Source organism: Notothenia rossii (assembly GCF_949606895.1).
Source record: "Notothenia rossii genome assembly, chromosome: 6".
NCBI lineage: Eukaryota > Metazoa > Chordata > Actinopteri > Perciformes > Nototheniidae > Notothenia > Notothenia rossii.
In genome coordinates, this window is record NC_136909.1 from 79,492,295 (window position 1) to 79,518,695 (window position 26,401).

The 26,401-nt window shown below is 38.7% G+C and overlaps 3 protein-coding genes across 5 annotated transcripts in view; 2 read left to right on the forward strand and 1 right to left on the reverse strand.

Moving 5' to 3' along the window:
- Positions 1-1,224: 1,224 nt before the first annotated feature.
- LOC307043199 (SLC35A4 upstream microprotein-like) lies at positions 1,225-5,075 on the forward strand. The gene is made up of 3 exons (XM_079687510.1): positions 1,225-1,368; positions 2,115-2,213; positions 2,363-5,075. The coding sequence occupies exons 1-3, from the start codon at positions 1,354-1,356 to the stop codon at positions 2,558-2,560; spliced, it is 312 nt and encodes a 103-aa protein (XP_079543636.1). The 5' UTR covers positions 1,225-1,353; the 3' UTR covers positions 2,561-5,075.
- On the reverse strand, positions 4,400-9,359 carry LOC307043198 (HLA class II histocompatibility antigen gamma chain-like). 3 transcript variants are annotated; one of them, XM_079687508.1, is made up of 8 exons: positions 9,249-9,359; positions 8,990-9,074; positions 7,629-7,798; positions 7,147-7,217; positions 6,715-6,742; positions 6,363-6,575; positions 5,761-5,811; positions 4,400-5,489 (listed from the first exon to the last, which is right to left on the reverse strand). In XM_079687508.1, the coding sequence occupies exons 2-7, from the start codon at positions 9,058-9,060 to the stop codon at positions 5,768-5,770; spliced, it is 597 nt and encodes a 198-aa protein (XP_079543634.1). In that variant the 5' UTR covers positions 9,061-9,074; positions 9,249-9,359; the 3' UTR covers positions 4,400-5,489; positions 5,761-5,767. The 3 variants fall into 3 exon arrangements, with proteins under 3 accessions (XP_079543634.1, XP_079543633.1, XP_079543635.1); XM_079687507.1 differs by having other exon boundaries at positions 9,184-9,312; XM_079687509.1 differs by lacking the exon at positions 9,249-9,359 and adding an exon at positions 9,173-9,197.
- Positions 9,360-11,102: 1,743 nt separating this feature from the next.
- Positions 11,103-26,401, forward strand: part of srbd1 (S1 RNA binding domain 1) — a 47,262-nt gene continuing 31,963 nt past the window's right edge. The window contains exons 1-12 of the mRNA XM_079689967.1: positions 11,103-11,206; positions 11,940-12,001; positions 12,297-12,711; positions 12,814-13,047; positions 14,521-14,687; positions 14,991-15,108; positions 15,261-15,399; positions 15,530-15,626; positions 15,794-15,977; positions 21,852-21,955; positions 22,832-22,939; positions 23,208-23,365. Coding sequence (XP_079546093.1) covers positions 11,940-12,001; positions 12,297-12,711; positions 12,814-13,047; positions 14,521-14,687; positions 14,991-15,108; positions 15,261-15,399; positions 15,530-15,626; positions 15,794-15,977; positions 21,852-21,955; positions 22,832-22,939; positions 23,208-23,365 — 1,786 coding nt within the window. The 5' untranslated portion in view covers positions 11,103-11,206. The remainder of the gene's footprint in view (positions 11,207-11,939; positions 12,002-12,296; positions 12,712-12,813; positions 13,048-14,520; positions 14,688-14,990; positions 15,109-15,260; positions 15,400-15,529; positions 15,627-15,793; positions 15,978-21,851; positions 21,956-22,831; positions 22,940-23,207; positions 23,366-26,401) is intronic.

The following is a 26,401-nucleotide window of genomic DNA, read 5'->3' on the forward strand; positions in this document are numbered from 1 at the left end:
TAAGTGTCCGGATTACAAAGGCAACAGTTCATCGGCTTAGATTAGGCTGAACCCTCTGTCCACCCTTTCATCGACAAACCATGGTTGATAACATTTCATTTTAGAGAGTACTCTTCCTCCTCCTCTCACTCTCAGCCGCCTCTTCCTCCTCCTCTCACTCTCAGCCCACCTCTTCCTCCTCCTCTCACTCTCACCCCAGCTCTTCCTTTTCCTCTTCCTCTTCCTCTTGCTTCCATGTTGGCTTCTATTGTTGCTGTAAGAAAGTAGCCTGCTCACCTGTGGTCTTTTTATAGTGCTAACATCCTGATTGATGAGCCAACAATTATGCAATCAGGTGTTTGGTCAGGTGGAACGTGTTTCTTGATCATTGGTCCATGTGTGAGGCATTTTGAATATCAGTGTTTTAAACCAGCTAACATGTGACTTTATGTCAGATTCCTGTGTCTAACTTGGAGAAACGTGTGCAGTGGTTTGCAAAAAGTGCCATGTTGATTTGCAAATTGTGTGAAAAGCTGAAAACGTGTTTAGAGTTTTGGAGATTTGAGCCGATGTTTTGCTCTTTGAGTGTCAGTTAAAATAATTGTGCTTTATGTATAATTTTAGTGCGTTAGCAATCGAGAAAAACTGTATTAGTATTTTGTACATTTTGTATTTTGATGCCATGGCAACTTTGTTTCCTATATTTGCAAGCCACTTTGAATGAGATTGAATTGAAAAAGTGTTGGATTTATATGTAGCATGTTACTGCAATGTTTGAGATTACTAACAGTTTAATCATGAGTGGATGGATGTGGGAAAACTGCCAGTGTTGCAGGATGTGCTTTGCTAAGCATATTTACTAATGTATCATATTTCACTTTAATATGCTGCTTATGCTGCACATTTTTAGCCATGGTTGTGAACTAATTCGGCTTTATTTTAATTGTATTATGTGTGCCTTTCTTATCTATATTGAATAAGCTAGCCTACTCTTTATTATTGCTTGCCTTTTACATCTGCTATGCCACTTTTGCTGTAACACTACATGTTACCGCTGTTGGACTAATAAAGGAATTCTTATTTCTTATTTCTGATCATTTACATGCTTTCTTAATATACATAACAACTATGGTCCACTCTGTGTGGTTTTAACTGTGGAAACACATTTTGAAAGCTCATCCTATTATCATAATGCTGACACAGTATTCCACACAAAATATTATTTTATTTGTAGCCTATGGCCTACTACATCATGAAAGTGTAATGGTAATGGTTAATGTTTATGAGTATCCAGTGGAGGGCAGTATGATTCATTTTCAACAGAGCAGCAGCAAAAACAAATAGAAGAAGACTGGTATCATCTGACAGTCGAACATGGCAGATGACAAGGTCGGAGTTTTACACTTTCTAACTTTTCTTTCGTGTCAATATATTATTATCATAAACTGCCTAACTTACAGTGTCATTCAGCAGTCATACATTAACGTTAGCTGCTAATGCTAGCTTGTGACGTAGAACAGTTTGTAACTGGTGTTGGTTAGCTTAGCTTAGTTAGCATTTACCCAAATGCTAAGTATTTTGCTATTTGTGTAAACTAGCTATATGGATATAATTATGCGAGCGCCAGATATATCAGATGTGTGTTTTAAACATATTCACAGTGTCGTAAACACATTAAACCTTAATACGTTGTTGTATTAAAAGAAAGAAAGAATGAAGCAATGGCTAACTGCTAATGTAAATATATCGCTAAAGCAGCTATATATGTATTTATATATTGTTGCTAAAGTTAGCCTTACTTGTTGTGGAGGTAAACCAACCAACTTAAATGATAGAATTGTGAATGAGTGAATGATCAGGAAAACCTCATACACTAGAAAACGACATAAATGTATTATAGGCCTACTGGTTTTGATAAGCCATAGATCTGTGCTTAATTATTTGATAGTAATATCAAGTTGCTTTCAAGTAAACTATGTTGTGTTTTGTTTTGTATATGTTTGCGCCTTGTCCTTGTTTTTCTGTTTTCCCTGTTATGTATGTCTTTGAAAATATACAATCAAATCTAAATGTCTATGTTTTAGGATCCACTTGTCAACAAAATGTAACCTTTTTGTTTGTGTCTGTGTGTGCAGGGTCCTCTGGGCCAGCTCAAGGACCTGGTGGAGCTGAAGGACCAGCTGGAAGACATTCAGAGACGGATGGAGGATGAGATACAGGCTGGTGTCCCTCCGGTAAGGCTCACACAGACATTTACATGCCTTACACTTTGCTCACAGGTCAGGCAGTTATAAACAACATAAACGGTATCTAGAATTAGAGATTAAACCATAGGTCTGACTACCTAGTACCAGGTCTAATCTCTCTTCTCTTTTTCCCCTAGGGAGGCAGTCTGCTGGCCTCTCCTTTCCTGAAGGGTTTTCTGGCCGGGTACGTTGTTGCAAGGCTACGCTCTTCACCGTTGTTTGGTGTTGCCGTTGGGACGTGCACAGGAATATTTGCAGCTCAAAATTATGCCGTTCCCAACATTGAAACCACCGTCAGAGACTACATAAGCAAACTAAAAGGAGGAAGCAAATAATAAGAGAGGAATACAACTAAGAAGACCAGGAGAGGAGACATCTACAAGCAGACGGTGCTCTTTGGGCCACATTCGGGAACAGACATATATTTCAATAGTTATTTTTTTCCACCTTCCACAAGGATGATTGAATAGTACAATGTTATAGTAGTAAGCCAACTTATAGAGTAAGGTGATTATTTTTTAATAATTCTTCTGATTCAGTTGATCTGAACTCTTGTTAAGGTACTTGAGTATGGAGAATAGATGACTGACATACATTCTGTAATAGATAGAGCATATACTGTAAGAAGCGTGTGAAAAGGGATTCAGTTAATTTAAGCAGGAGACCCCATTTTTCCTTTTAATATGGTCCATAATTAAAATGTAAATATAAAGGAATCATATCAACTGCTATAGCTGAATTCGGTCCTCCACCCTTTCTCCACCCCATTTGCTATCTGAAGTTTTATTGATGCATAATGAGAGATTTAGATTGTTGACTCGCCACAAGAGGTATGTTTTGTCCTCTTTCGCCCTCTAGTGGGCAGATATCTTTTATATCAGTCAATACTAATTTTCATATCTTTACTCAGGCATGATCGAGCATTTCAAAGAGCTGCTCTTTAATGTTAACTTGTCAAAACCTTTTGTCTTTTCATGGACATAACACCTCTCCATGTTGTTCTAGTTCAAAATGTTTTAAACAATAGTCCTAATCTTTTGGAGAGGTTTATGAAAAAAATAGTTTAGACTCCAAAAATGGCACGCTCCGTTTTCAAATAACTTTTTCTTTCTCTATATATTTTCCACCTTGCATTGCGTAAAAAGGTCCGATTTCTTCCTGTACTTCCAATATTTAGATACAAATGTATGCCAAAGTTAAATTGGTTTTTAAAGATGTAGTTGTTATTGCACTTAAGGTTTTTAACAAAGCAGGAAATGTTTGCTAAATATTTTATGTAACATATATATTAAGAGTGCCTACTTTGGTCTGGACTTGATATTTTCATCTCATGCCATGTGTGCAATAGCCTTTCTTGATAGAGTTTGGCAGACTATTCATATGCTGGAAACTTGTTGATCTTTTGCACTTAATTAAACAATTGGGAATTTTGTTACATTGTGTTTCATAAAAAACAAACAATGATTTAGTTTTTTGTCCAAGAAAAATTGAAACCTGTCAAAGTTTTAATGATATGTTTACTCAAATGTGGTGTTTGCTTGGGGTTTTGAAAGTTGTTTTAAGGAAGTGGGAACTATTATGTGGATCCATGTCAATATCACATCCATAAAAACAGCAGTTGTTGCTAGTCAATAGTCTAGAGACCTAAAGCACAGAAGAACACCTTAACAGTAACTGGAATCTTAATTATGTTATTTCACTTGGGTGATTAACCTACAAATGTAAAAGGTTTTGTTCATTCATCATTAAACCAACCAATAAGAGATGTTTTTTTTCAAATGACCCCAGGTACTGTTTGCTGCTGTTTAAGTGTACACACGATGCTTATGTAAACAACAACCAAATACTTCAGGCCAGTAATACACAAACAAGCCATTTGTAAGTGTTAGACAACTAAGTTGACTGTATTCATAACTGGAACACAGAAACAAAATGTGCCTATTGACAATCATTATGTAGCTTTCATTGTATTGCATGTTACTTCATTTCTTGTATGTTACCTTTTTGCATGTTTTCTCTTGTCAACATTTGATATGTTTTGGAATATAGAATATAACAGGTCAACTGATGGTGCTTTATTTCACTGACTAATAACCTCAGTGTCTTGTGTTTTTGTTATGGGTTTTCACTCAGTTTGATATTCCTTTGTTATATTGTAAAAGAAAACAACAGAATTTATCTTTAAGAGTTTTATTTCGTTTGTTCAAATAAATGGGGAGAATACAGTTTACAATTGTCTCATAAGTGGAGTATTCCTGGTTTCTAATAGCCCTAAAGAGTGTCAATATTTGTAATAACAATTTAATTACTTTGGCCAAACGTTCAAGATCCAAGTGACAATGATTGTAATCTGAAAATCCAAAAATACATATATTCAAAATGAAACAAACTTTTAAACCAAAATCTGAATAAAACAACATTTATATCTTCTAAAATATGACATGCTTATTAAAATCCTTAACCTATGTAATTTAAAAAAAACATGTGCAATCAATAGCACAAGTAAATATAATATTGGCTGTAGCTGAGTTGCAAAAAAACTGGTTAGATCAGGGGTGTCAAACTCAATTTCATCGTGGATCTCGTCAGCATTATGATTGCACTCAAAGGGCCGTTTTTAACTTTAAGACTATATAAAAATACATATATTTAATATATATAAAATAATATATTATATTACATGATTGCCTCTGGATTGGATTATTATCGGATAGGCTAATAACTTCATAATTAATTCTGAAAGCAGAAGTCTTTGGCAAATAATTGCAAGTCTCTTCAGTGAGTGTCACAAAATCATTTAAAAAGAAACGCCACATTCTGGAAAAACAAAAAAAAGAAGTGACATTTTGATTTTTTTTTTACATTTAATATGTTTTGAAGAAAAAATAATCTAATTCTGAGAAAAATTCAAATCTAGATAAAAGTGAAATTTGAGATGCATTGTGGGACATGTAGTTTATGGGCAACGTCCTTCTGTAAATCCCCATGTAACCGTATAATAAACATATTATATTCTTTGCAAGGTCTTGCGGGGCCACATAAAATGAGGTTGCGGGCCGGATTTGGCCCCCGGGCCTTGAGTTTGACACCCCTGGATTAGATGATAGCAAGCAGATACATGGTTCTAATTATTTTTCAAGCAGTACATAAAACACAATTAGCTTATCAAGTACAGCTATGATGGTGATTAAAAGTGGATAGAGATGTCAAATTGTCTTGATTTGGAGTTGAACTGTCGCTTATCTCGGGAGGAGATTTCATCAGCTTCAGTTACCCAGGAAAGAGAAACATCATTATTTAAAGGAACATGACTTGGTATTATTGGTGAATCTTAAATAGAACTGTATGTAAACCCCTATCTAAAAGAATTTAAATATTCAAGGTCTGAAAAAAACAGTTCTTGATTGGACTGAATTAAACAGCATTGAAAGTTTTGCAAAGATAGGTATACTGATTAATCACATTCTAAATACAACACTGTTCACAGATATAACGTATATTAATGCAGAATGTGGGGGACCGTGTGTGAACTCACCTCAGGATCAGACAGCTACATCAGGCATACGCATCATTCTGCCCCTGCTGCCTGCAACGAGAGAAAACTTGTGTGTCATTTACTTTGTAGCTTAAGTCATTATAGATAATACTTTTTTAAGAATTACAAATATTTAGATATTTTAAATTTACATCCAGATCTGGATCACAATAAAAAACATAGATATTTTTTTTCCTATAAAATTAAGTGCAATATTTCATTTGAAATTATAATTATAAGGATTTAACTGATATGTTGCCTAACCTAACTTCTCTAAAATTCTGAGCTTTTGAGATAAACCTACTAACTATAAACAAACAAGCAGGACTGATATGATTTATAATAACATTAAAACACAACAGCAATTTTAAATCTACAATATGCAATATGGAGAAAACGTGTTTGTTGGGTGCTAGTGATTAGTTTTGCCACAGTGGAATTTAGCTTATTTTCCATGAATACAAGCTCTCATATTGGTGTAAAATGACTCACAAACAGGTTATTTATTCAAACTACTTCATAAATGATTCCTTAGGTGAGTCAAGTGACCAAAAAAAACCTCTACTCTCAATCTGACTTCAAGAGAAGTTATCTTGTCTCACCAGTGAAGACCGGTGCACCGCAGCTAGCTTGTCCTCTGGTCAGGGATCCAGAGATCTCTTGGCCAGTAGCCGTGTCCACACACCAGCAGTTCTCCAGAAAGCACTGCTGCGCACGGTAGAGGCCACGCTCGTCACAATCCGGATGGAAACCTGGAATCTCAACAGGTTTCACACCTGCCGCCTCCAAGTGGCACTGAGTGGCCTCACGAGGGACTGGGAGAGGATGGAGAGGAGGTAATGTAACTAAGCACATGTAATCATTGTCTTCTAATGTGGAGTTAAATACACCGACTGTATCCCTATTTACTATATCATACACTATTTATACAAAGTGAATACAAACAGAACATACCTTTCTTTTCTTGGACTTCGGTGGAGTCCTGCAATAAAATCAGGGAAGGATATTGAGAAGCAATACAAAAACATAAGAGTCACTGTAATTTTTAAATCAAATCATATGTTTAAGAAAATATACTTGCATGTTCAGACCCACTGATGAAATGGTTAAGGTTTATTGTATGGAATTAGCTAATAAAATTCAGCATATTTGTCTCGATATTGTCATAATTGTCATCGTGTAAGATGCCTAACAAAACAGTGCTATAGAAAAACACCACAGATTCATCTGATTGCACTGAGAAGTCTATTTTCAGTGTCCTGCTTGACAAAACAAATCGAAAGGCTCCATATCAGAAGTGTTTGGTAATGTTTATCTAAAAAAAAAAACTGTAACATTGATTATATTAACCTCATGAAATGGCTTATTTTTTTCATTTTTTTTTACCTCCTCAGTGGTCAGATCCAACAGTTTGGGAAAGGCGTTCATGGGGACGTGCATCCGCACAGACCCAGCAACTGCAGACAGAAAGAGAAACAGTGCATGTTACATTTAAGTAAGACCCTATAGAGATGAACGGAAACTGGGTATCATTCAAGTTTACATTTCAAGCCAAAGATAACCAGCTTGAACCACTATACTGTCCATATTTAGAAGACAAAGGACAATGATAACATGTATTTTGTTTTTGTAAATTCATACATTTTTGTGTTTTTTTCTTCAGAGGCACATGCAACTTTAAGAAAGTCTCAGCAACTTACTTTCAGAGCCACAAATTGGTTAATTGACTTTTAACTTTAGAGCACGGTGAGTTTTAAGTCACTAGGGATTTTAAATAAATGTTACACTTTTTTTCTCCATCATATTATTTGGTTGCTCACAAGACATAATACATTCTGCTGAGTAACGTTTCTTTAGATTTTCCTCACCAGATCTTCCATTACTCAGTTTTGAGTTCAGGTTTTCATTCTGCACCTTCAGAGACTTGATGTCACCCTGCTGACTGAGGAGGAAATAGGCGATCGTCGCCTGGCCCACAATCAGGACGCAGGCCAACAGGGTCAAACCGGCCACCTTATAGGCTCGGGAGGGGCGGACACTGGAATGCACAAAGGAAAATATGAGGGAAGTGGAGAGGGAATACATTTAGAAAAAGTGACATGTAGTAAAAGTTTCTAACGTTTCCCTGATAATGACTTTAAGATTACATTTCAAAAAAGGGGAAATACTGATATTTGATATGCTACTGACAGAGAGATCAGACTAAATCCCTTGGTGGAAGAGAGACAGTTAGAAGAGATATGAAAAGTGACGAAGTGAATGAGAATGCTAAGAATGAGGAACATTGAAGACAATCAGATAACCTGAAACAGGAACCTCTGCCATGGTATACCTGAAACATTACATCAGCTGTTGCCAAGCAGACAGTTGAGTGCATGTTTCTGTATCTGCCGTTTCTCTTTCTTTAAGCTCACAACAATGCCTTTTTTGGAAATTCCCATTACTTTAATGTCATGTCCTCTTTGAGTCTGCTTTAAAATCGAACTGATAGTCTATGTGTATTTTAATTTTTAATTTTAATTTAACCTTTATTTAACCAGATAAAAGCATTGAGATAAAATCTCATTTTCAATGCTGACCTGGCCAAGAAGGCAGCAACGTTACACATAAAACATAACACATAACACAAACATAAAATACAGAGAACATAACTAAGAAAACAAAAGACGAAAAAGCAGTCACTACATTGTGCACATTAGGACAGTAAGAAAGAGGTATTGGTTGGTAATGTTTTTGTAAACGCTAACATATTAGACAACTCTGTCTACTCTACATGTTGCGATGTATTACACTAATTAACCAACTTTCAAGAGCCTGCTAATTATGTTAAATTAGGACACAAATAAATCAATAACTGACTGGAGGATAGAAAATATACATTAAAATTTGAAGGAGAGCGCTGTTATTTATACATCTGTAAATAAAAGAATATCTTTTTTGCACTAAATGGGTCAAAACACTACTCTCTGTTATGGTTTGGTCCAAACAGTTTAAACTTTAGTTCAATTAAGCTTCTGACATTGTTAAAGGCAATATTACTTACTATCATTTTTCCTAGTCACTCAATAGTTGCTCTATCTTTGTGAGTATATAACACAACACCTATGGTATGGAAGTATCGAGAAACTAATAACAATAAATAGTTTACTTTGTGGGGACCAGCTTTTTGGTCCCTTGGTAGTGTTTGGACCCCATAAAGATACAAAAACAGGTACATATAAATGCTTACCCCTGTCCATTTTCGGCCTGCTGGGTGGGGGCTTGCAGAAGAGGCTGGTTTTGGATCTCAGAGTTCGGCATCCTCACACACAAACCTGTAAACAAACACAAACATATCCCCATATTTTTTAACACAGAGAATAGGATGTTGAATACTTAAAAACACACACACACTTACAGTAAGCATACGCACATAAATTATACCTTAAGTAAGGTCAAGTTCCAAGCTGTTTCACTAATATCAATGACAGAAATCAAAGAGTTTTTACCTTTAATACTGCGTACAGAAAAAAGGAACTGAAAGCAACAAGCGGGGAAAACCAACACTGGCAACCTGAATAACCAAGAATTCTGACTTGATTTTATTCAAACTGAATTTCTGATTGGTTCCTCGTGACGCATCATCTGTTACCAGGGGTAGAGTATAAAGATATCTGAAACTATTGAAACAGCCGGTTTAGATGTTTACAATGCTTTCATGTATCTTGATATGGTTTAAATGTGTCTTAAACTAAACCATAGTTATAATTGGATAATAATAGCACAGTAACGATTATGAAGCAAATTATCTCTGTGAGATAAAGGAATACAGGATTCCTGTAGCCTACCATTGGTTATGCATTATGCAGGCTATAAGTTAATAAATTACTATATCAGTGTTATAAGTGTTTGTGACCTCATATTATTATGCTATTATGAGGTGGAGAAATATTTTTTCAATTTAAAATGAATAATACATTAATAATAGTGTATCTTCTTGTTTTTTCTTTTTGTTCATGTTTTTCTTTTGAGCTACAGCATTGTGGCCCTTAATAACATTATTTTTCTGGGCTCAAAATGTGTCTTGGCTGTTTTCGTTGTGATCGCTAAATTCACCTTGTTTACAGTTCCAAGCAAACGAGTGCTTTTGTTTTGAAATTACTTCCGTGAGTTTCGCCCCGCCCCCTCGCTCCAAGGACCATTTGACCATTTAGTAAGGTAAAAACCGTGGTAAAAACGGGTAAAAAGCATAAAGGCTTAGACGCTCTTCCGCTTACTTGTGTAATAAAGAAAAACAAATGGACGGTAGATACACGGATTCCCTGACTTGATTAATAGGTTAACACTGATATAAAGCAGACACCAAACACGTCCAAAATGACCAAATAATAAAAAGGACTTGACTTAAAAATTCAGTTGGAAATACTTAGATTTAGAATAGAATAGAATATATCTTTATTGTCATCATACAAAGTACAACGACATTTATTTGGCAACTCTCACTGCAGTAAAAAATAGACACATAAATAAATAAACAAGAGTGTTAAAAGCAGATTGTGGTAACGATGACAGTTCAACGAGATACAATTAAATGTATATGTGCATATTTACACTTATATTAGGCCTACAGTCTAAACACGTTAAATGTACAAAAACGGAGAACATGTAGTGTATTTCTAACTGTGTGTTCATAAAGGGTTATAGTAACCAAAGGATGCAAGTAAAATAGCCATACATATTTCTAAATAGTAGTAGTTGCAGTCTTTGAGGGGCGGAGGTGTGTTTATGAAAGTTCACAGTTTTTTTAATGTACTATGTGGTTGGACAGAGATGGAAGTGATGGAGGCCACAGCTCTGGGATAGAAGCTGTTCCTCAGTCTGTTGGTGTGTGATTGATTGTATTGTCCTGAACCGTTTGCCAGATGGAAGTGAGTCAGACAGTGAGTGTCCGGGGTGTGTGGTGTCTCTGATAATGCTGCTTTTGATTTACATTACATTACATTGCATGTTACTTGTTGTTAGACGCTTTTATCCAAAGTGACTTACATACTCAATACTGTGGGCAATCCCCACAGGAGCAATTTGGGGTGAAGTGTCTTGTCCAGGGACACAACGACATGCTGACTGCAGTGATTATGAACCTGTGACCCCTTGATCCGAACACCAACGCTCTAACCACTGCGCCACACGCCTCCGTTTAACCACTAAGTGTATATTTTTGTCCAATCTAAAATAACAGACGTAACCACACACACATTGGGCAATGGATGCTAACATTTGTTTATTTTTTGGGATGGTCTGAAATCAAATCCACTGCAGTACCCTCCAGTCCACTGGGGGCGGTCGAGGGGTCTGTAGTGACGGTGTTTGCCCTTTAAAACTTGTGGATCTTCCAGGAACTTGCAGGATGACAAAGTTGACAAGCTTTTGGACGGAATACACACAAATATCTTAAGCCTTTAAAAAGGTATGAAAGTAAAACGTTTCTCTTACTTATTATTTTCTGTGGGAAGATATTGTCATACATGTACATGCCACTTTGTGTAATTTATCCAGCGAACCGTGTTAATGCGGAGCGCCAAATTTGAAATGAGAGCTCAGCTAACCATGTTTGTTATAGCTAGCAAACTTCTACAAGTTAATGTCAGCTTGAGTACATTTAATGTCGCTGCTAAAGTAAGCACAGATATATGTATACTCTCTGTTTGTCATTGCTGGGTGTCGACATATAGCTAGCTTGACTTTACCTGGGATAACTTAGCGTTTTTTCAACTGACTGACCACAATTTAAGGTTATTTTCTATGTTATTTTCTATTTAACGTTGACGTTAGAATTGAACGGTTCAAGATTCAAAGGCTTGCCATAAGCACAGTAGCTCCAGTGTTGTAATGGCAATGAAAGTCCCAGTCTCCTCCAACAATGCTACATAAATATATATAAGAAGTAAAATACATTTAAAAAAACAACACAATTGGTGCAAGAAATAACACAATAGAAATACAATAATGCAAGAAAATATTGCAAGACTAATGTACAAGTAGTGCAGGAGAAATGAGTTTTATACATGTAAAACATAAAATTGAGCTAAACTTAGAATGCAGAATTAAATTCTACTTATTGTAAAAATAAATAATAAATACATTTGTGAGATGGTTCAGCTTTGATGTAACGCTAACTTATTAAAACCATTTTTCAACAGATGATGCGAAGACCTCAGACAACAACTGCCAAAGTTGTTGAGAACAACACGGACTCCGACTTGTAAGTCATTTTTCAATCATTCATTTATCTTTCAATAATTTCACAATGCGTTTCTGCAAAAACGGCATATTGATGTTCATTGTCACAGGTTTCCGTTGGGGTTTACCTTTGCTGTTTTTTTTTGTTGAGATGATGATGTTAACTGATAGTCATACCAGCATTGTAAAGAAAAATAGAAAATGTAATCCATTAGAGACACTAGCCTGTATTTATAACGTTGGAGATGAACAGGCAAACCCTGGGAAAATATTTAATGATTTTCCACTTGTTCCACATTTCTCTTTTTGTACTTCAGGTCCACCATACTGATAAGTGATGAGGATAGTGATGAATGGACACCAGCAGAGCCAAAACTTAAAGCTCCCACTACTACGGCGCGAGCTCCTGCAGTACCCGGGGAGAAGAAAGCAGCTCCCAAGAGAACTGCTAAACCAAAGGAGCCAAAAGCACCCAAACCTCCTAAACCTCCTAAACCTCCTAAACCTCCTAAACCTCCTAAAGAGCCTAAAGTTCCTAAGCCAAGAGCACCACGTAAAACTGCAGCAGAGCGAAAAACACAGGCCTCGAAAGTTGTGAAGGGTTCCAGGACATCTGTGTTGGCTGGAACAAAAAGGAAACATATTGATGAAGGCACAAATGATGACAAGGCTGCAGAAATGAAAGAAGAAAAACACACAGACTGTGGGCCAAGTACCAAAATGAAGAAAGAGGTAAGATACCCATTATAGAATTATTATGAGTTTTTATTCTCTTTGCAACACCTACATACTGCAAAGCTCTCTTTCATGACTTGTGCTACTTGTTTCTTGCAGAGGGTATCATTCATCGTGTCAGAAGCGAATCAAGCAGACATGTGGGCAGGCGAGGGGTCATCACTCGCTGGACTTATAGCAAAGAAAGAGGAAGTGGAGGATTTCACATTTGATGAGCCTTGTCTAAAGAAACAGAAGACCGGTGGTGCCTCCCTGGGACAACCAAGTGCTTTACCATCGTCCACAGCAAACACTCTGAGGAATGAACTCAATATGAACTGGGACTTCATAGAGGTAATGTAGGGTTTGTCTTTGTATTTTTATTTGTTAGAAAGTGTTTTATATTTTGTTCAAATGGTGGAAGCAGTGACTGGCTAACAAAACACCAGTGCTCATCCATATTTCTACCTGTGTTCGCAAAACTTAACAAACTCAGTTAAAAAGACACACTAATCAACAGGGTTCTTACGGTCATTAAAAACCTGGAAAAGTCATGGAAATTCAAAATGCTAATTCCAGGCCCTGGAAAAGTTATGGAAAACAATATTTTTCCCAAAGTTTTGGAAAAGTAATGGAAATGTAACTTAAGTTGAATCAAATATCATTTATATTTTATCTAATCGCCGAAATAGTAATATTATAATAATACTGTATTGTATAATGAAATGGCATTTAACTGTCGAGGTGTTTTGCTGGTGAGAGATTTGAGTTGCTTTAGCGTGTAGAAGCTAGTAAGCCAACTATTTGATTTGTTTTAGATAGGCACAACCTGTTTCATATGCAGACCTTATTTTCCTGTTCCATGTTAAAATAAACCATTTTCAGTGGTACCGCTGAGAAAGAGTAATTTTTTTGGTCATGGAAAATGAGGTAAAGGTCATGGAGAAGTCATTGAAAATTATTGGTGAAGTAGTGTATGAACCCTGAATCAATCAATCTACAACTTTATTAATCCCGCAAGGGGCAATTGGTTATGAGCAGCTTATGTCATGTACACAGGCAGGAACAAACAGGAAGAAAACACACAGATACACCCGGGAGCACAGATGTGGATCGTTCCAATTTACACGATAAATAGTTCATAGCATCACAATAATAAATAAATAATCAAGTTAAAAAGCTTTCAATAATTTACAAGTTTGAGTGCAGAAGGGATGAATGATTTTGTAAAGCAATTAGTCTTAAGAGCAGCTAGAGTATATCTACTCCCTGATGGCAACAGACGAAATTCATCTGCAAGAACACGACCTGGAGGCTGGAATGCTCTCTGCTTTCTGCAGAATCTGTACAAAAGACACCGTTACCAACAGGACAGTTAGCAGCATATCAACAATGTTGTCATGCTGTTGATGGAGTCCTAACACTGGCCTGTGTACACACAAGAATGGGAAACAATGATAAATATCAGCAGCGACCAATTTGCCTAAAATGGGCCCTAAGCAGCTATCCATTCAGGGAGTTATACACCCGTTGTAAGTGTATGTTTATTGTAAGTTCGATGAAGCTCAACAACATCACAACACGGTAAAATGACCTTCCTCCAACATTATGCACTGTAGTGTTGTTGTGTAATGCCACGGAGTTAAAGAAAAAACTGGCCGATGTTACTTACGCTCTAATTTCTGCTATATATGCACCCAAAGCTATTGGCTCCATTATATAAACAATGGACAGTTTATTTGGACTATTATTAAATTGATTCTACTTGCAAACTTCTTTGTATATAAAGGAGCTTTTTCGAATATCCGCATGTGTCCTTTCCCCCAGGTGCTGGCCACCCTGACATGTGTGGAGCGGTGGGTGTGTGTAAATATCATCAGGCTGCTTCGTGAGGAGAACACGGTGCCGTTCATGGTCCGCTACCGCAAAGATATGATCAATCACATGGACGCTGACGCTGTCCGAGACGTCCAGCTGGTATATGAAGAGTTAGGGTAAGCAAATAAAACGTCTTGAACTAAGAAATAAAAACAAGGAAATGAATGCACCTCATAATCTGACAAACAGTCATTATTGGTGTGTAGAAGCAATTTAAGTACAGAGTTGAGATGTCTTCTCATATGAGCTGAGGACTTAATTCATTTCCGGACAGCAGATTTTAATTTGGCCACTAGATGGTGCTATTGCTCAAGCTTTGGGTCATGAAACAGTATCAAACTTGTGTATCACTAGCATGTGTGTTACTCTGTGTTAATATTTTGCACTGTATATCATCTTTTTTTTATGTTTGTGTTCAGCACCCTTTCCAAGAAGACCCAGTCTGTGATTCAGACCCTGAAGAAAGACGGGGTTTTAACAGTCGAGCTGGAACAAAACCTGAGGAGCTGCCGATCAGCTGATCAACTGGATCATGTGGTCAGAATCACATTACTATTCCAAAGCAATATGTGTCCTTTGAAATGTTATTTGGAGATCCAATTCTTATTTCCATTCTTAATTTTGGAAACCTGATGATACGCTTCTCTTTACCACTCATCTCAGTTCACTGTTTCTGTGTGTGTCTGTAGTATTCTCCCTATAAGAAAGGCAGCAAGCTGACGAAGGCTCGCCGGGCCAAAGCCCTCGGTCTTGAGGATGCCGCCTCTTTACTCATGAACACACCACACACTCTTGATTTAAGTTCATGGGTAAAACCTGGTACTGAAGGTAAGGCATACACACAAAGTGGTGCATTTTGATGTGATTCATTCAACATAGCACTTACATTTAACATACGTCTTGGACAATACATTTGCTCTTTATTGTACTGTTTTTAAGTAAAGTATTTGTGTGTCAGGTCTGTCATCAGTGGAAGAAGTGTCGACAGGTGTGGAGCATATCTTAGCAGATTTGATCGCCAAAGACCCTGAGACACTCGCCTATGTGAAAACATTGTGAGAACCTACCTCCATGCACACACTATTTCTACAGTGATGTTTCATTTCTATAGTTGTCTGTGTTATTTTGACGTTGGTAGTGTATTGAACCTGCCACATTGATAATAATCCAGTGCCCTCCTCTACTTTCGCTCCCTCTCTGTGTTTACCTCTTGCTGTGACAGGTGTGAGAACAGCTTTGTGACCATCCAGTCGTCTGTGTCCAAGTCTGCACTTAAGGAGAAGGAGCAAAACTCTGTCCAAGATCACAAAAAACCAGGGGCCAAGCAAAACAAAAAAATGGACATTGACAAGTTCCACCTATACGTTGACTTCACCTCCAACATCCAACGCATCCAGCCCCATCAGGTAGAAACACAGACCTGTTTATGGTTCCCTTTTTCCCTCCTTCCCTGTTTTCTGGTACTCTTCGTCGTTGAAATTCGCTAGAGCAGTTGGGATATTATTATCTAGCTAAATGGTTAGCACTGGTGTTCTTGTCTGAAAAGTTTCTCCCTACCCTTTGGCTAATTTTACATATAGAAACTTAAAGTTAAAAAACACCTAAAACACCTTGAAGAACAAAGTAACAGCATATATGGTATAACACACATAAAAGTACTACACAGCCTTAAGAAAAATGTATTGTATGATGATTATTTTAGCAATATACAAATGATTTGTGTATGCTGGACTATACTTAGTGTCTTCATCTGCACACACACACATATACAAACAAATGCGCACCATCTGTTTGTGTTTGTGTCATTTCTGTCTGCTTCATCTGTGCTGCTTTTGAATGCTAGCCATGTCAGTCACAGTTAGCCTTGTCTGTGCCTCCATATTTCCCCCTCCTGTGCCCCGCTCTGCCTCCTCTACTCCCCCCCGTCCCTCTAGTGACTAGTGTGTTACTCAGAGTTGGTCCCGGGCCTCATGTGTCACCACAGCTTCCATCAGCCGCTGCCTCTCTGCCACATCACACTCTCTGGCAACCCCTTTCTGCCCTACAGTCATACAAACACATAAACATACATGCAAGCACACACACTTGCTCACAAACAAGCACACCCTGCAAGTCCCCTCATTCTCTCCTCTTAACATATGTGACATGTCCCCTGCCGACATGCCATTGGATTAGGAGGCTTTGATTGACAGGCGCTCTTCTGTAGTGACAGCTACTGCTGCTGGGCCTAAAGGCGGACGGAGGGATGGGGAGAGGGGGTGGCAACGGGAGGGAGAGGCTGAACAGATGAGTGACGTTGAGGTGCCTCCGTCACTTATCTCTGCTTGGCTCTGACCTCCCTCCCTCCCTTCTCTCTGACTAAACCTCAGCCCTCCAATCCACTCCACACCTCCCCTCTTCCCCTCTTCCCCTCTCCTGCTCGGTTTATGAGAGACCTTTAATTCATGACTTGCCTTTGTCATGGAGCGTTAATCCACAGGCTGCTGTGACCTGCTAGCCGTCGGATTCCGGCTAAAATGAACCTTTTCTAGCCGTCAAGCTGTCATGAAGGGGGAGCAGGTGGGAGATGTGTTTTGACAGGAGGCATGTGTGTGAGCACACACTTGCCCGTTCGCTTTAGCACATTTTATTAAGCCTCACTACTGGTGGTTTAACGAGAAAGCACGAGGCATTTGTGAAGGGGGCGAAAAGCCAACATTTAGAGTTGGTCCAGTGAACATGCAAAGTCCCCCTGTCAGATATGACCAGTAGCCTGTAGTGGCTGAAAAAAAGGTTAGATAAAAATTCATTTTTCACATATCTTATGTCAAAAAAAGCTTGGAATGATAAATTAAATAAATTCTAAATTGTGGTTTCGTAACTTGTAAATGATTTATGATAAGTCTTACAAAGACAAATATGTTGTATTGAGACATTGGTAATCTCAAAAAGAGAATCATTTAACTTCAGGTACTTATTGTCTGCCTTATATGCATTCTGGGTGTAAAGAAGGAGGCAGCTTTTATTATTTTGTATTTCCTTAATTTTTTTATTCTCAATAAATTTGTCAATTTTCTTGTTTTGTCCAACTTATATTTGAAAAACAAAAAACAAACTTTGCAATTAAATAAGACAATGAAACAGGCAAAGTCTCACAGTTTATAAGCAAGAATAAGCAAATGTTTGGCATTTTTGCTTACAAAATATATTTTTTAATGTATTAGTAAAATAGTAGCCAATAAAGTTTAAATAGAGTAATTTAATGTCAGATTAGATACATTATTTAACTCCTAAACTATAATTTTTAGAGTCATGAAATCTAATAATACCACAGATATATGACTGTAGTATAATGATCTAACTATTTCATACATTTATCTAAATGAGTCTTTACCAATCTCTGGTATACAGCAAGACTTAAATCCTTTTGACGTTTCTAGTCGAGATGCTTAGCTCAGATTGAATTCCGTCAGATTTGATTTGAACTCTTCTTCTTCAGAGGGTCCACATTCACCTCATAGCTATTAGCAGCCGGGACGCTCTCGATTATGCCAGGGTGGATTTGCTGAATGAGTGGGCTATTTTTAATTCGATTTGCGTTGTGATCAAATGGTAGTTTAGCGCTTTAGAGTGGGGCTCGCCTGCAGAGGAGCTTAGATAAATGGAAATGTTTAATCAATGTAACACTTCTTTTTGATGGACAGGTGGAGAAAAACATGTTAAAGAATGTGTCAATGTCTGTATTGGTCTTAATGCTGTGGAGGTTAACAAAAGAGTACACATTGGTCTGCTTTCTTTTTTGTACTTAGTAATATGCATTTTTTAAACTGAGATACTGAAACAGATATAAAGGTCCACTATTATACTGTTTTCCCTCCATATATTAGAGGTCTCAGATATATACAAAACATGTCTCTGAAGTTTTTGGCTCCAAATACCAAACAGATCATTACAGCATCCCATAATCCCCTCTGTTTCAGCCCTGTTTCCAAAGTGCTGATTCTCTGTCTGTTACTTTAGATGAAAATAAGGAGCCCCTCCCCACGCCCCTCTGAGAGAGATTTGGTTAAAAAGAACACAATGGTGCTCTAGAGGAGATTCAGGTGATAAGGTGTGTGTGTGGGGGGGGGGGGGGTTGCCTTGGTTGGTGATTGGCTAATGGTTACACAAGACAAAAAGTCGTTATGACATCATAAAGTGGCCAAAATCTGATCAGCTCATTTTCCGACAGGTTTTTATATAAATGGATCAGGACAAAAAGTGAGAGAATCTTTTTTCCTGAAACTTTCAGAATCTCTTTACACAGAGGGGACACATGTTGATGTATGAAAGACATGAACAAATGGATTTGGCATGATAGGTCCCCTTTAACACATTTGATAAGTCACATTTGAAACGTACGGACAGTACTCGGTTATTGAGATGCTTGTCCTTCCTCTCCTCATTCTGAGCTGAAGTGTGTTGTTCCATGTTCGACCGCCAGACTCCCTGCTGTGTTGTGTTTGTTTTTGGACAGAAAAAGGGAGTGTAAAGAAGGGCAGAGTTCTCCCTGAGCAGCCTGTGTGTTTGTGTAAAAGACCAGTGTATCATGCTGGGCCATGATCCCTCATGTAGACGTATCTTCATTTATGTTTAGAAAGTCAATATTGACCAGGAATCATACTAACGCCTAAAGGATAACATTCAATAAAAGTAGCTTACATTCCATATGCTCCACTAGCTGTACTATCATTGTTTATCAGGAACATTATATGCTTATCTTGCCTTTTGTTTTTAACCCTAGCACTAGTACATTTAAGAATGCCATGTTTTTAAGGAATAAAAGGCCGCCTGCTGACAGCTCTGTTAGACTGTTATTATACAGTGTGCCCCATGAGTGTCAGCAGGGTCAGAAAGTGTGCTGTGAGTCTGTGTATCTGTTTTTTTCTTTATCCTTGATATGTCGGATGGTTGGATGTGTTGATGATGATCGTAGTCCTCTAAGAAATGTTGAGAGAGAGCAGGAGACAGATAGAGAGGACGTTGGCTGACTGCCCTCCCTCGGGGGGCCGGTGGCGGGACTGAGGAGAGACGCTCTGTCTGCTCTCGTCAGGGTTTGGCCAGCACTCGGCCACATGTCACTCGTGGCCCGTCTAACACACAAACACATGCTTCTCACTCTGTCTCACATCACCCTTCCTCTCAGATCACCCTCTGTCTCCCACCAGTGACCCGACCCAGGCAGAAAGCGAGAGATGGACAGAGAGACTCTCTAGGTTATTTATCATCAGCGGGGACTGAGGCCAGCTACTAAGGAAAGCACAGCAAGGACTCAGATTAAACTTTTGGAGGCAGTCAGGGTTTGAGAACCAGGCAAGAGAGGACAATGTTTTAGTTTGTATTAGTTAAATAATAGGAATCTAGGGAGCATACATTTGATTTAGTTGATTTACAGCAATGTGTTGCCTGATAATTTATGTTAATGCATGCAGGCAACACATGGACACCAGGGGCTTTGGCACATGTTAAACATCTGATGCTTAGAGCTTGCATGATTATAAGGACAAAGAAAACTTAAATAGTCTTTTATCAATGCGTCAAAGCATTGTGTATAGACAGTCATGTTTGTCTGTATGGCTTCTGTTGTCTCCCAGTGCTTACCTTAAGTCTGGTTATCAAAAATAAATCAGTTCTTGGTAAAAGACTCTGTCATTGTTCCTCCATAATTTTTTCTGAATGCGCCAAACTTTGCTTTATCAATAATGTCCTTGTTTTAAGTTAATGATACTCAAACTAGGGCTGCTCGATTATGGCAAAAATCATAATCACGATTATTTTGGTCAATAATTGATATCACGATTATTAAAAACGATTATCCATTTATTTTGAAAACATCCATTTATTGAAACAAAAAAAATTGAGCAATATGTTTTTAACAGTTGATTACCCTGAACCTTAAGTATAATTCAACTAAAAACCAATACAAAAATAAATAAATAATTATAATCGTTTTATTATCGAGATTAAAATAGGATTAATTGCACAGCCCTAACTCAAACTGTGCTTTGGAACATGTATTCTTCCCCACATTCAACAAGCAGATGTCACGCATCAAGGTGTAATTTATGTAGAAATCAGCCTGTAATGTTTATCATGTCATGTAAAGGCTGTATGTGGTTCTTCATTATACAAAATGATCAAAGTTCAAACCCTAAGAACACATATTTAGCGAGGCTGTTCCGCATTCATCACTCAGAAAGAAGTGTTTTGCTTCCTTCCGTAAACATGTTAAACTTCAGAGCTTTGATGAAGATTGTTTGAGAAATGTCCTCACAGTTCGTGCGGCAGCCCAGGGGAGAAACATGCCACCAGAAGAGAAATCTAACTTTCATCATAATTCAAGCAAACTCGCTGCATTAATTCTCTCTCATGCCATTAGCTGTGTTTTTAGATTTGTATTTTCATACACATCCGAGGGTGCTGCTGAGTGGTAATGGTTGTGGCACCACGTGTGTGGCTGTGGGTCGGGGGGTGGGGGGGTAGGCCTTGCGGTCTCAGCGCTGATGGTGGCGTAGTGGTGGCATTTGTCAGCTTGCTTCTTCCGCTTGGTTTCCAGATTGACGTCTTGTTTCTTGGCCCTGTTCGGTGGCGGGCTAAAGGTTCCCCGCTGAAAAGGTCAGACACTTACTACAGTTTGCTTAACAGCATGTAACAGTTCCTCCGAGGGGGGGAGCAGCACACAACACAACAGGCCACCCCCACAGGATACACTGCCAGGCTAATTACTTTTACACGCGTGTCTGTGAAGAGTTACGGTTTTCTTTTCTTGTGTTGTTTTTAGTGGATGTTTTTGTGAAGATACATTTTTAAATACATATACAATATTTATAAAGTAACCATATTCAAGACATTTTCTTCCCTTTCCCCCCAAAAGTCGATTCCAAGGTGATTCCAAATGTAAACAGTTACACATTTTTAAAAGGGAACTACCGGTACACCTTTACATTTTTTATGATTTTGGCTGTGTGAAATTACATTTTCCTTAAATGTTACTTATATTTAGTAACACTGAAAATGAATACAATAACAGGAGCTTAACTTATCTGAGCTCAAATGCACATTTATTTAAAAATGAACCTACAGTCATCCACTCGCTGTGTGGAGGTGGCTTTTCAAAATGTTTTTAGTGTGTAAGTTGTGGATCTTTTTAGAGCATATTTCCTCTGTGTTCATGAACATACATTCATTTAAACTGTTTATAGTATTGCCTTAAACAGGGTTAATATGTCTGCATGTTTTGTGTGTGTTTTGAATGTGTACAGACCCTGGCTATTAACCGAGGGGAGAGTCTGAAGATTTTGACAGTGAAGGTGAACATTCCCGACAGGGTGAAGAATGATTTCACGAGGTGGTGCATCGACAACAGGTCAGAAACACAAACGGCACAACACTCTGACGAGCATGCACTTACACACATGCACACACAATATGCTGAAATGCTGAAGATGAAACTACCTCCAACCAGACATCTATGAAGGCTGCTAACTTATATGTTTTAGATACAAAAGAGTACCTCAGCGAAATAGTGAGTGTAATGCTTGATCATTTAGTTTACATTTTCTTGATTTTAGCATTTTTGCACTGGTAACTACACTGCTACTTATTGTGACTACATTAAATAAGTGAAACATTTAAGCAGGGCTATGCTGACATACAGGTCCTCAGTGAACTTATTTTGTACAGATAGAGGTCGAATAATGAAATAGAAATCACACTTACTATTTAATCAGGCTGTGATATGAATGGTCTGTACATTTAACACTAAAACTTAAATCCTTGCTTGGAAATATAATACAAGCTATTTTATATGTGTGGGGATGAAACCCTCTTTAATGGTCACACATGCAGAGCACACAGTGACATTTGGCCTCTGCATTTAACCCATCCTATTACCAGGAGTCTAGTACTAGGAGCAGTGGGCAGCTATTGTACAGAGCCCGGGGAGCAATGGCAGTGAGGGCGGAAGGCGGGTGCACAGTGTCTTGCTCAAGGGCACAACGGCAGGGCAGGAGGTGAACTGGGACCTCTACATATTTAGGTCTGGTCGGAGTCTTGAACCGGCGACCCTACGGCTAACAGTCCAAGCCCCTACTGACTGAGCCACTGCCGGACTCTTATGGGATCTTACTTATGGGATTTGGAAACATATTTTAGCCCTGAGAAGGGAGGCAGTTGATTTACAGATTCACAATGACTTTTATATATTGCATTTATTAACTCTTGTTCCACTGATTTATTGCAGGTGGAAACCGAAAACGTTTCCTAGAGAAGAGCATTGGGCGATCGTCAGGAGTGCGATTGATGACTCTTACAAAAGGCTTATTCTGCCCTTCCTAACTAGAAATTACAGGTATTTGAAGTGTTACTTTTAATGTGTGTTTATGCTTTTTAGAGTTTATTTTATTTTTGATAACCCCTTATTAATGTACACTGTGTCCCCTGTCTGTCTCCCCAACCCCATCCTTTCTTTGACTTTTTCTATATTTTTCTTCTTTCTCTCTCAAAACAATCTTTCTTTTTTCACCTCTTTTGTAAAACATATTTTCTTCGGCTCCTCTGCCAATGTTTACCCCTATCCCCATCCCTCTCTGTGTCTTTCCTGCTTCGCCTCTCTTTAGGACTAAGCTGTCAAGTGCAGCAGAGAAGGAGTCGATCGCCATGTTTGTGAGTAACCTCCGGCGCTGCCTGTTGGTGGGTCCAGTCCGCGGCTGTGTCATCTTGGGGGTGGACCCCGGCTTTAGACATGGCTGTAAGCTGGCAGTTCTCTCCCCCACGGGTAAGTGACCACTAAATATATATTACCACCTACTTTTGCCTCCAAAGCAGTTTGATCTCTCTTTCTCATGAGACCATACCTATCTCCCATGACCATCGTGTTTATTACACTGCTTTTATAAAGCTGTGGGCATCACAGGGCATAACATCCTTGGATGGCAGCGGTGAGAGGCTACGTGTCAGATTGGATGATTCATGTTGATCCATTGTGGTCGACAGCAAACACAGGTGTATCCTGTGCCACTGGGTTGATCTGGGGTGAAAGAGTTATATAAAGTGCAGCTCAATGAGATCATGGGCTTGAAATATGTTTCACTAACACAAATTAAGCTCTACTGCTTTCTCCTAATTAGTGTTCTCTTCCATTCATACATGCAATTGGTTGTTGATGCATTCAATCACACACACTGCTATCACCAACAGTATATTTCTGCAATTGTGGTCACATATTCAATAATTATCTACTCTATCACTCTATGCAAACTAAACTGCCATCCTACATTCATGGCTAACAGTGTGAGTGTGCACGCTAGAGACTAGATGCCAGTTGGCATGCCCCTGGTGGGTGGACTTTGTGTTAGCGTGCGTATGTCTACGTCTGTTGTTGTGGTTCTGCTTTAATATACAGTGTGTCTCAGTGGGTGTGGCCTCACACTGCGCTAGGGTAGGTCCCTCCCTCTGGGTGACTGATTATGTGGCTACAAGTCACGCTGAGAAATTGCCCCACAGGGACATTAAAGTTTTTGAATCTTGACACTTACAACAGACAGACACAGGTATAGGAACCACAGGAGTGCTCACATGACTTCTATTCAGAGCTACACTTCTACTCTGAGATGTTGTGTTCATAAAACATTTGATTTGTTAACTTAGGATAATGCTGCTTTGTTTGAATACAGTGGGGAGACATTCTCTTATAATATACAAGTTATTACTTTATTGGCAGTGGTTCTCAAACTTTTTTCTGTCATTCCCCACTTTGAACAGGTGGGCCTTTTCAAGCCCCAGCTGTTCCTCATTGCTCCAAGGCCAAGCTTAAAATGGTGAAATGTATCGTTCTATAACAGGCAGCGTTTCCGCCAGGGGGGCGTCTTGCCGTAATTCGATATATTATTAATAATTTGACAAAAACATGAATAATTCAAGAGAAGTTCGAGAGTTGTTATCGCTTCAAATAACGCAAAGGAAAAAGGACATCCCTCTGTTGGACGGGCAAAGGATTCTGGTGGGATTCTTTTCGGAGTATTGAAGATCGTTCCCCGACATCGGCAGTGCCTGCTACAGGACAACACGGAACGTGCGCGATTTGGACACGATGAACGATGCTAGTGGAGCATGCACGTGATCTGCGAGCACCAGAGCCTCGCAGCGGCGAAACTGAGGCTCCGTGGTAAACTGTGGTAACATGAAGAGCCGTTGGGGAGCCGAAACAGCCGGCTCGGCTCACTAACGTAAAAAGACAGTATCTATAAGGGAAGGCTCAAGTCAAAATTCAAGCACCCCCCCCCCCCCCCGCTCTCGGGTTGGACGCCCTCTCAGCCCTGGTCTGGCGGAAACACTGATAACACTCCAACTTTTTTTAGGATGAGAGCTACTTTCAAAAAATAAAACAAGCCGTGAGCTATTTTTTACTTTTTTTTGCAGTGTATATATTTAGCACATTTTAACATTATTATATGCTTACCTTTAATCTTTGTGTGCTGTTTGGGTCTGTGGGACCCGTTTTCAGTGTTTACTAAAATAAAATGTATTCAATTTATTTATTATTAACCTGCTTTATTTGGGGGTGGACCTCACATCCTCTAGGGGGGTCCGGGGGCATGCACCCCCGGGAAGATTTTTTTTAAAATGTTGAAGTGAAATGCATCAACCTGGTGCACTTTGAGCACAACATGAATTTATTTATACAGCTCTCAACACACTCATATGAAAGGGAGCTGTATACTTTTCAATAATACAAACATCTTTAGTATATGATCACAACCAATAACAAATCATTTAAACTTGTTTATTCTTATCTTACCTATAGCATTCTTTCTTTTTATTTATGAATATTTTAGTAATCACGCCGGTACCGCAAACACCCACCGTTGCGAGGCAACGGCAGGTTCGGCGGGCACGGCGGATCCGGCGCAGCGGCGCTGTGAAAGTCCCCCGCCGTTGCGAGTCTCCGGCTGTAATAGTCCACTACCGCCCGCGAGGACCCAGGTTTCGATTCCGGCATGAGGTCCAAACATTTATTAAAAAAAGAATAATAATAATCTCCCGTTCATCACGTCCATTCGCGACCCACCTATCACATCTCTGCGCCCCACCAGTGGGGCGCGCCCCACACTTTGAGACACGCTGCTTTAAGGCAAGGCAAGTTTATTTATATAGCACCTTTCAACACAAGGCAATTCAAAATGCTTTACAAAACATTAAGAACATGGCATTTAAAAACAGTAATTAAAAAGCAAAGATAATAAAATAAACATTAAAAGAAAAAATACATGGATAAAAGTTACAGTGCAGTTTAAGATATGAATAGTTCAATTAAAAGCAGCGGCAAAAAGAAAAGTCTTTAATCTGGATTTAAAAGTCAGAGTTTGCAGCGGACCTGCAGGTTTCTGGGAGTCTGTTCCAGATATTTGGAGCATAATAATAACTGAACGCTGCTTCTCCATGTTTAGTTCTGACTCTGGGGACAGAAAGCTGACCAGTCCCAGAGGACCTGAGAGTTCTGGATGGTTCATCATTTAGCAGGAGGTCAGACATGTATTTTGGGCCTAAACCATTCAAAGCTTTATAAACCAACAGGTATTGCGAAATAAATTATTTGACACACAGGAAGCCAGTGTAAAGACTTCAGAACAGGAGTGATGTGATCCACTTTCTTAGTGTCAGCGAGGACTCGAGCAGCAGCGTTCTGAATCAGCTGTAGCTTTCTAATACATGTTTTAGTGAGACCTGTGAAGACACCATTTCAGTAGTCGAGTCTACTGAAGATGAAAGAATGGACCAGTTTTTCCAAATCCTGCTGCGACATTAGTCTATT

Excerpts from the sequence above, each read along its gene's own strand:
- LOC307043199 (XM_079687510.1), top strand. Across the intron at positions 2,214-2,362 it reads TACAGGCTGGTGTCCCTCCG|GGAGGCAGTCTGCTGGCCTC; the intron begins GTAAGGCTCACA and ends TTTTTCCCCTAG.
- LOC307043198 (XM_079687508.1), bottom strand. The coding sequence starts at position 9,060 with ATGCCGAACTCTGAGATCCAAAACCAGCCTCTTCTGCAAGCCCCCACC. Across the intron at positions 7,799-8,989 it reads CAGGCCGAAAATGGACAGGG|TGTCCGCCCCTCCCGAGCCT; the intron begins GTAAGCATTTAT and ends TGTGCATTCCAG. Across the intron at positions 6,743-7,146 it reads TGGATCTGACCACTGAGGAG|GACTCCACCGAAGTCCAAGA; the intron begins GTAAAAAAAAAT and ends ATTTTATTGCAG.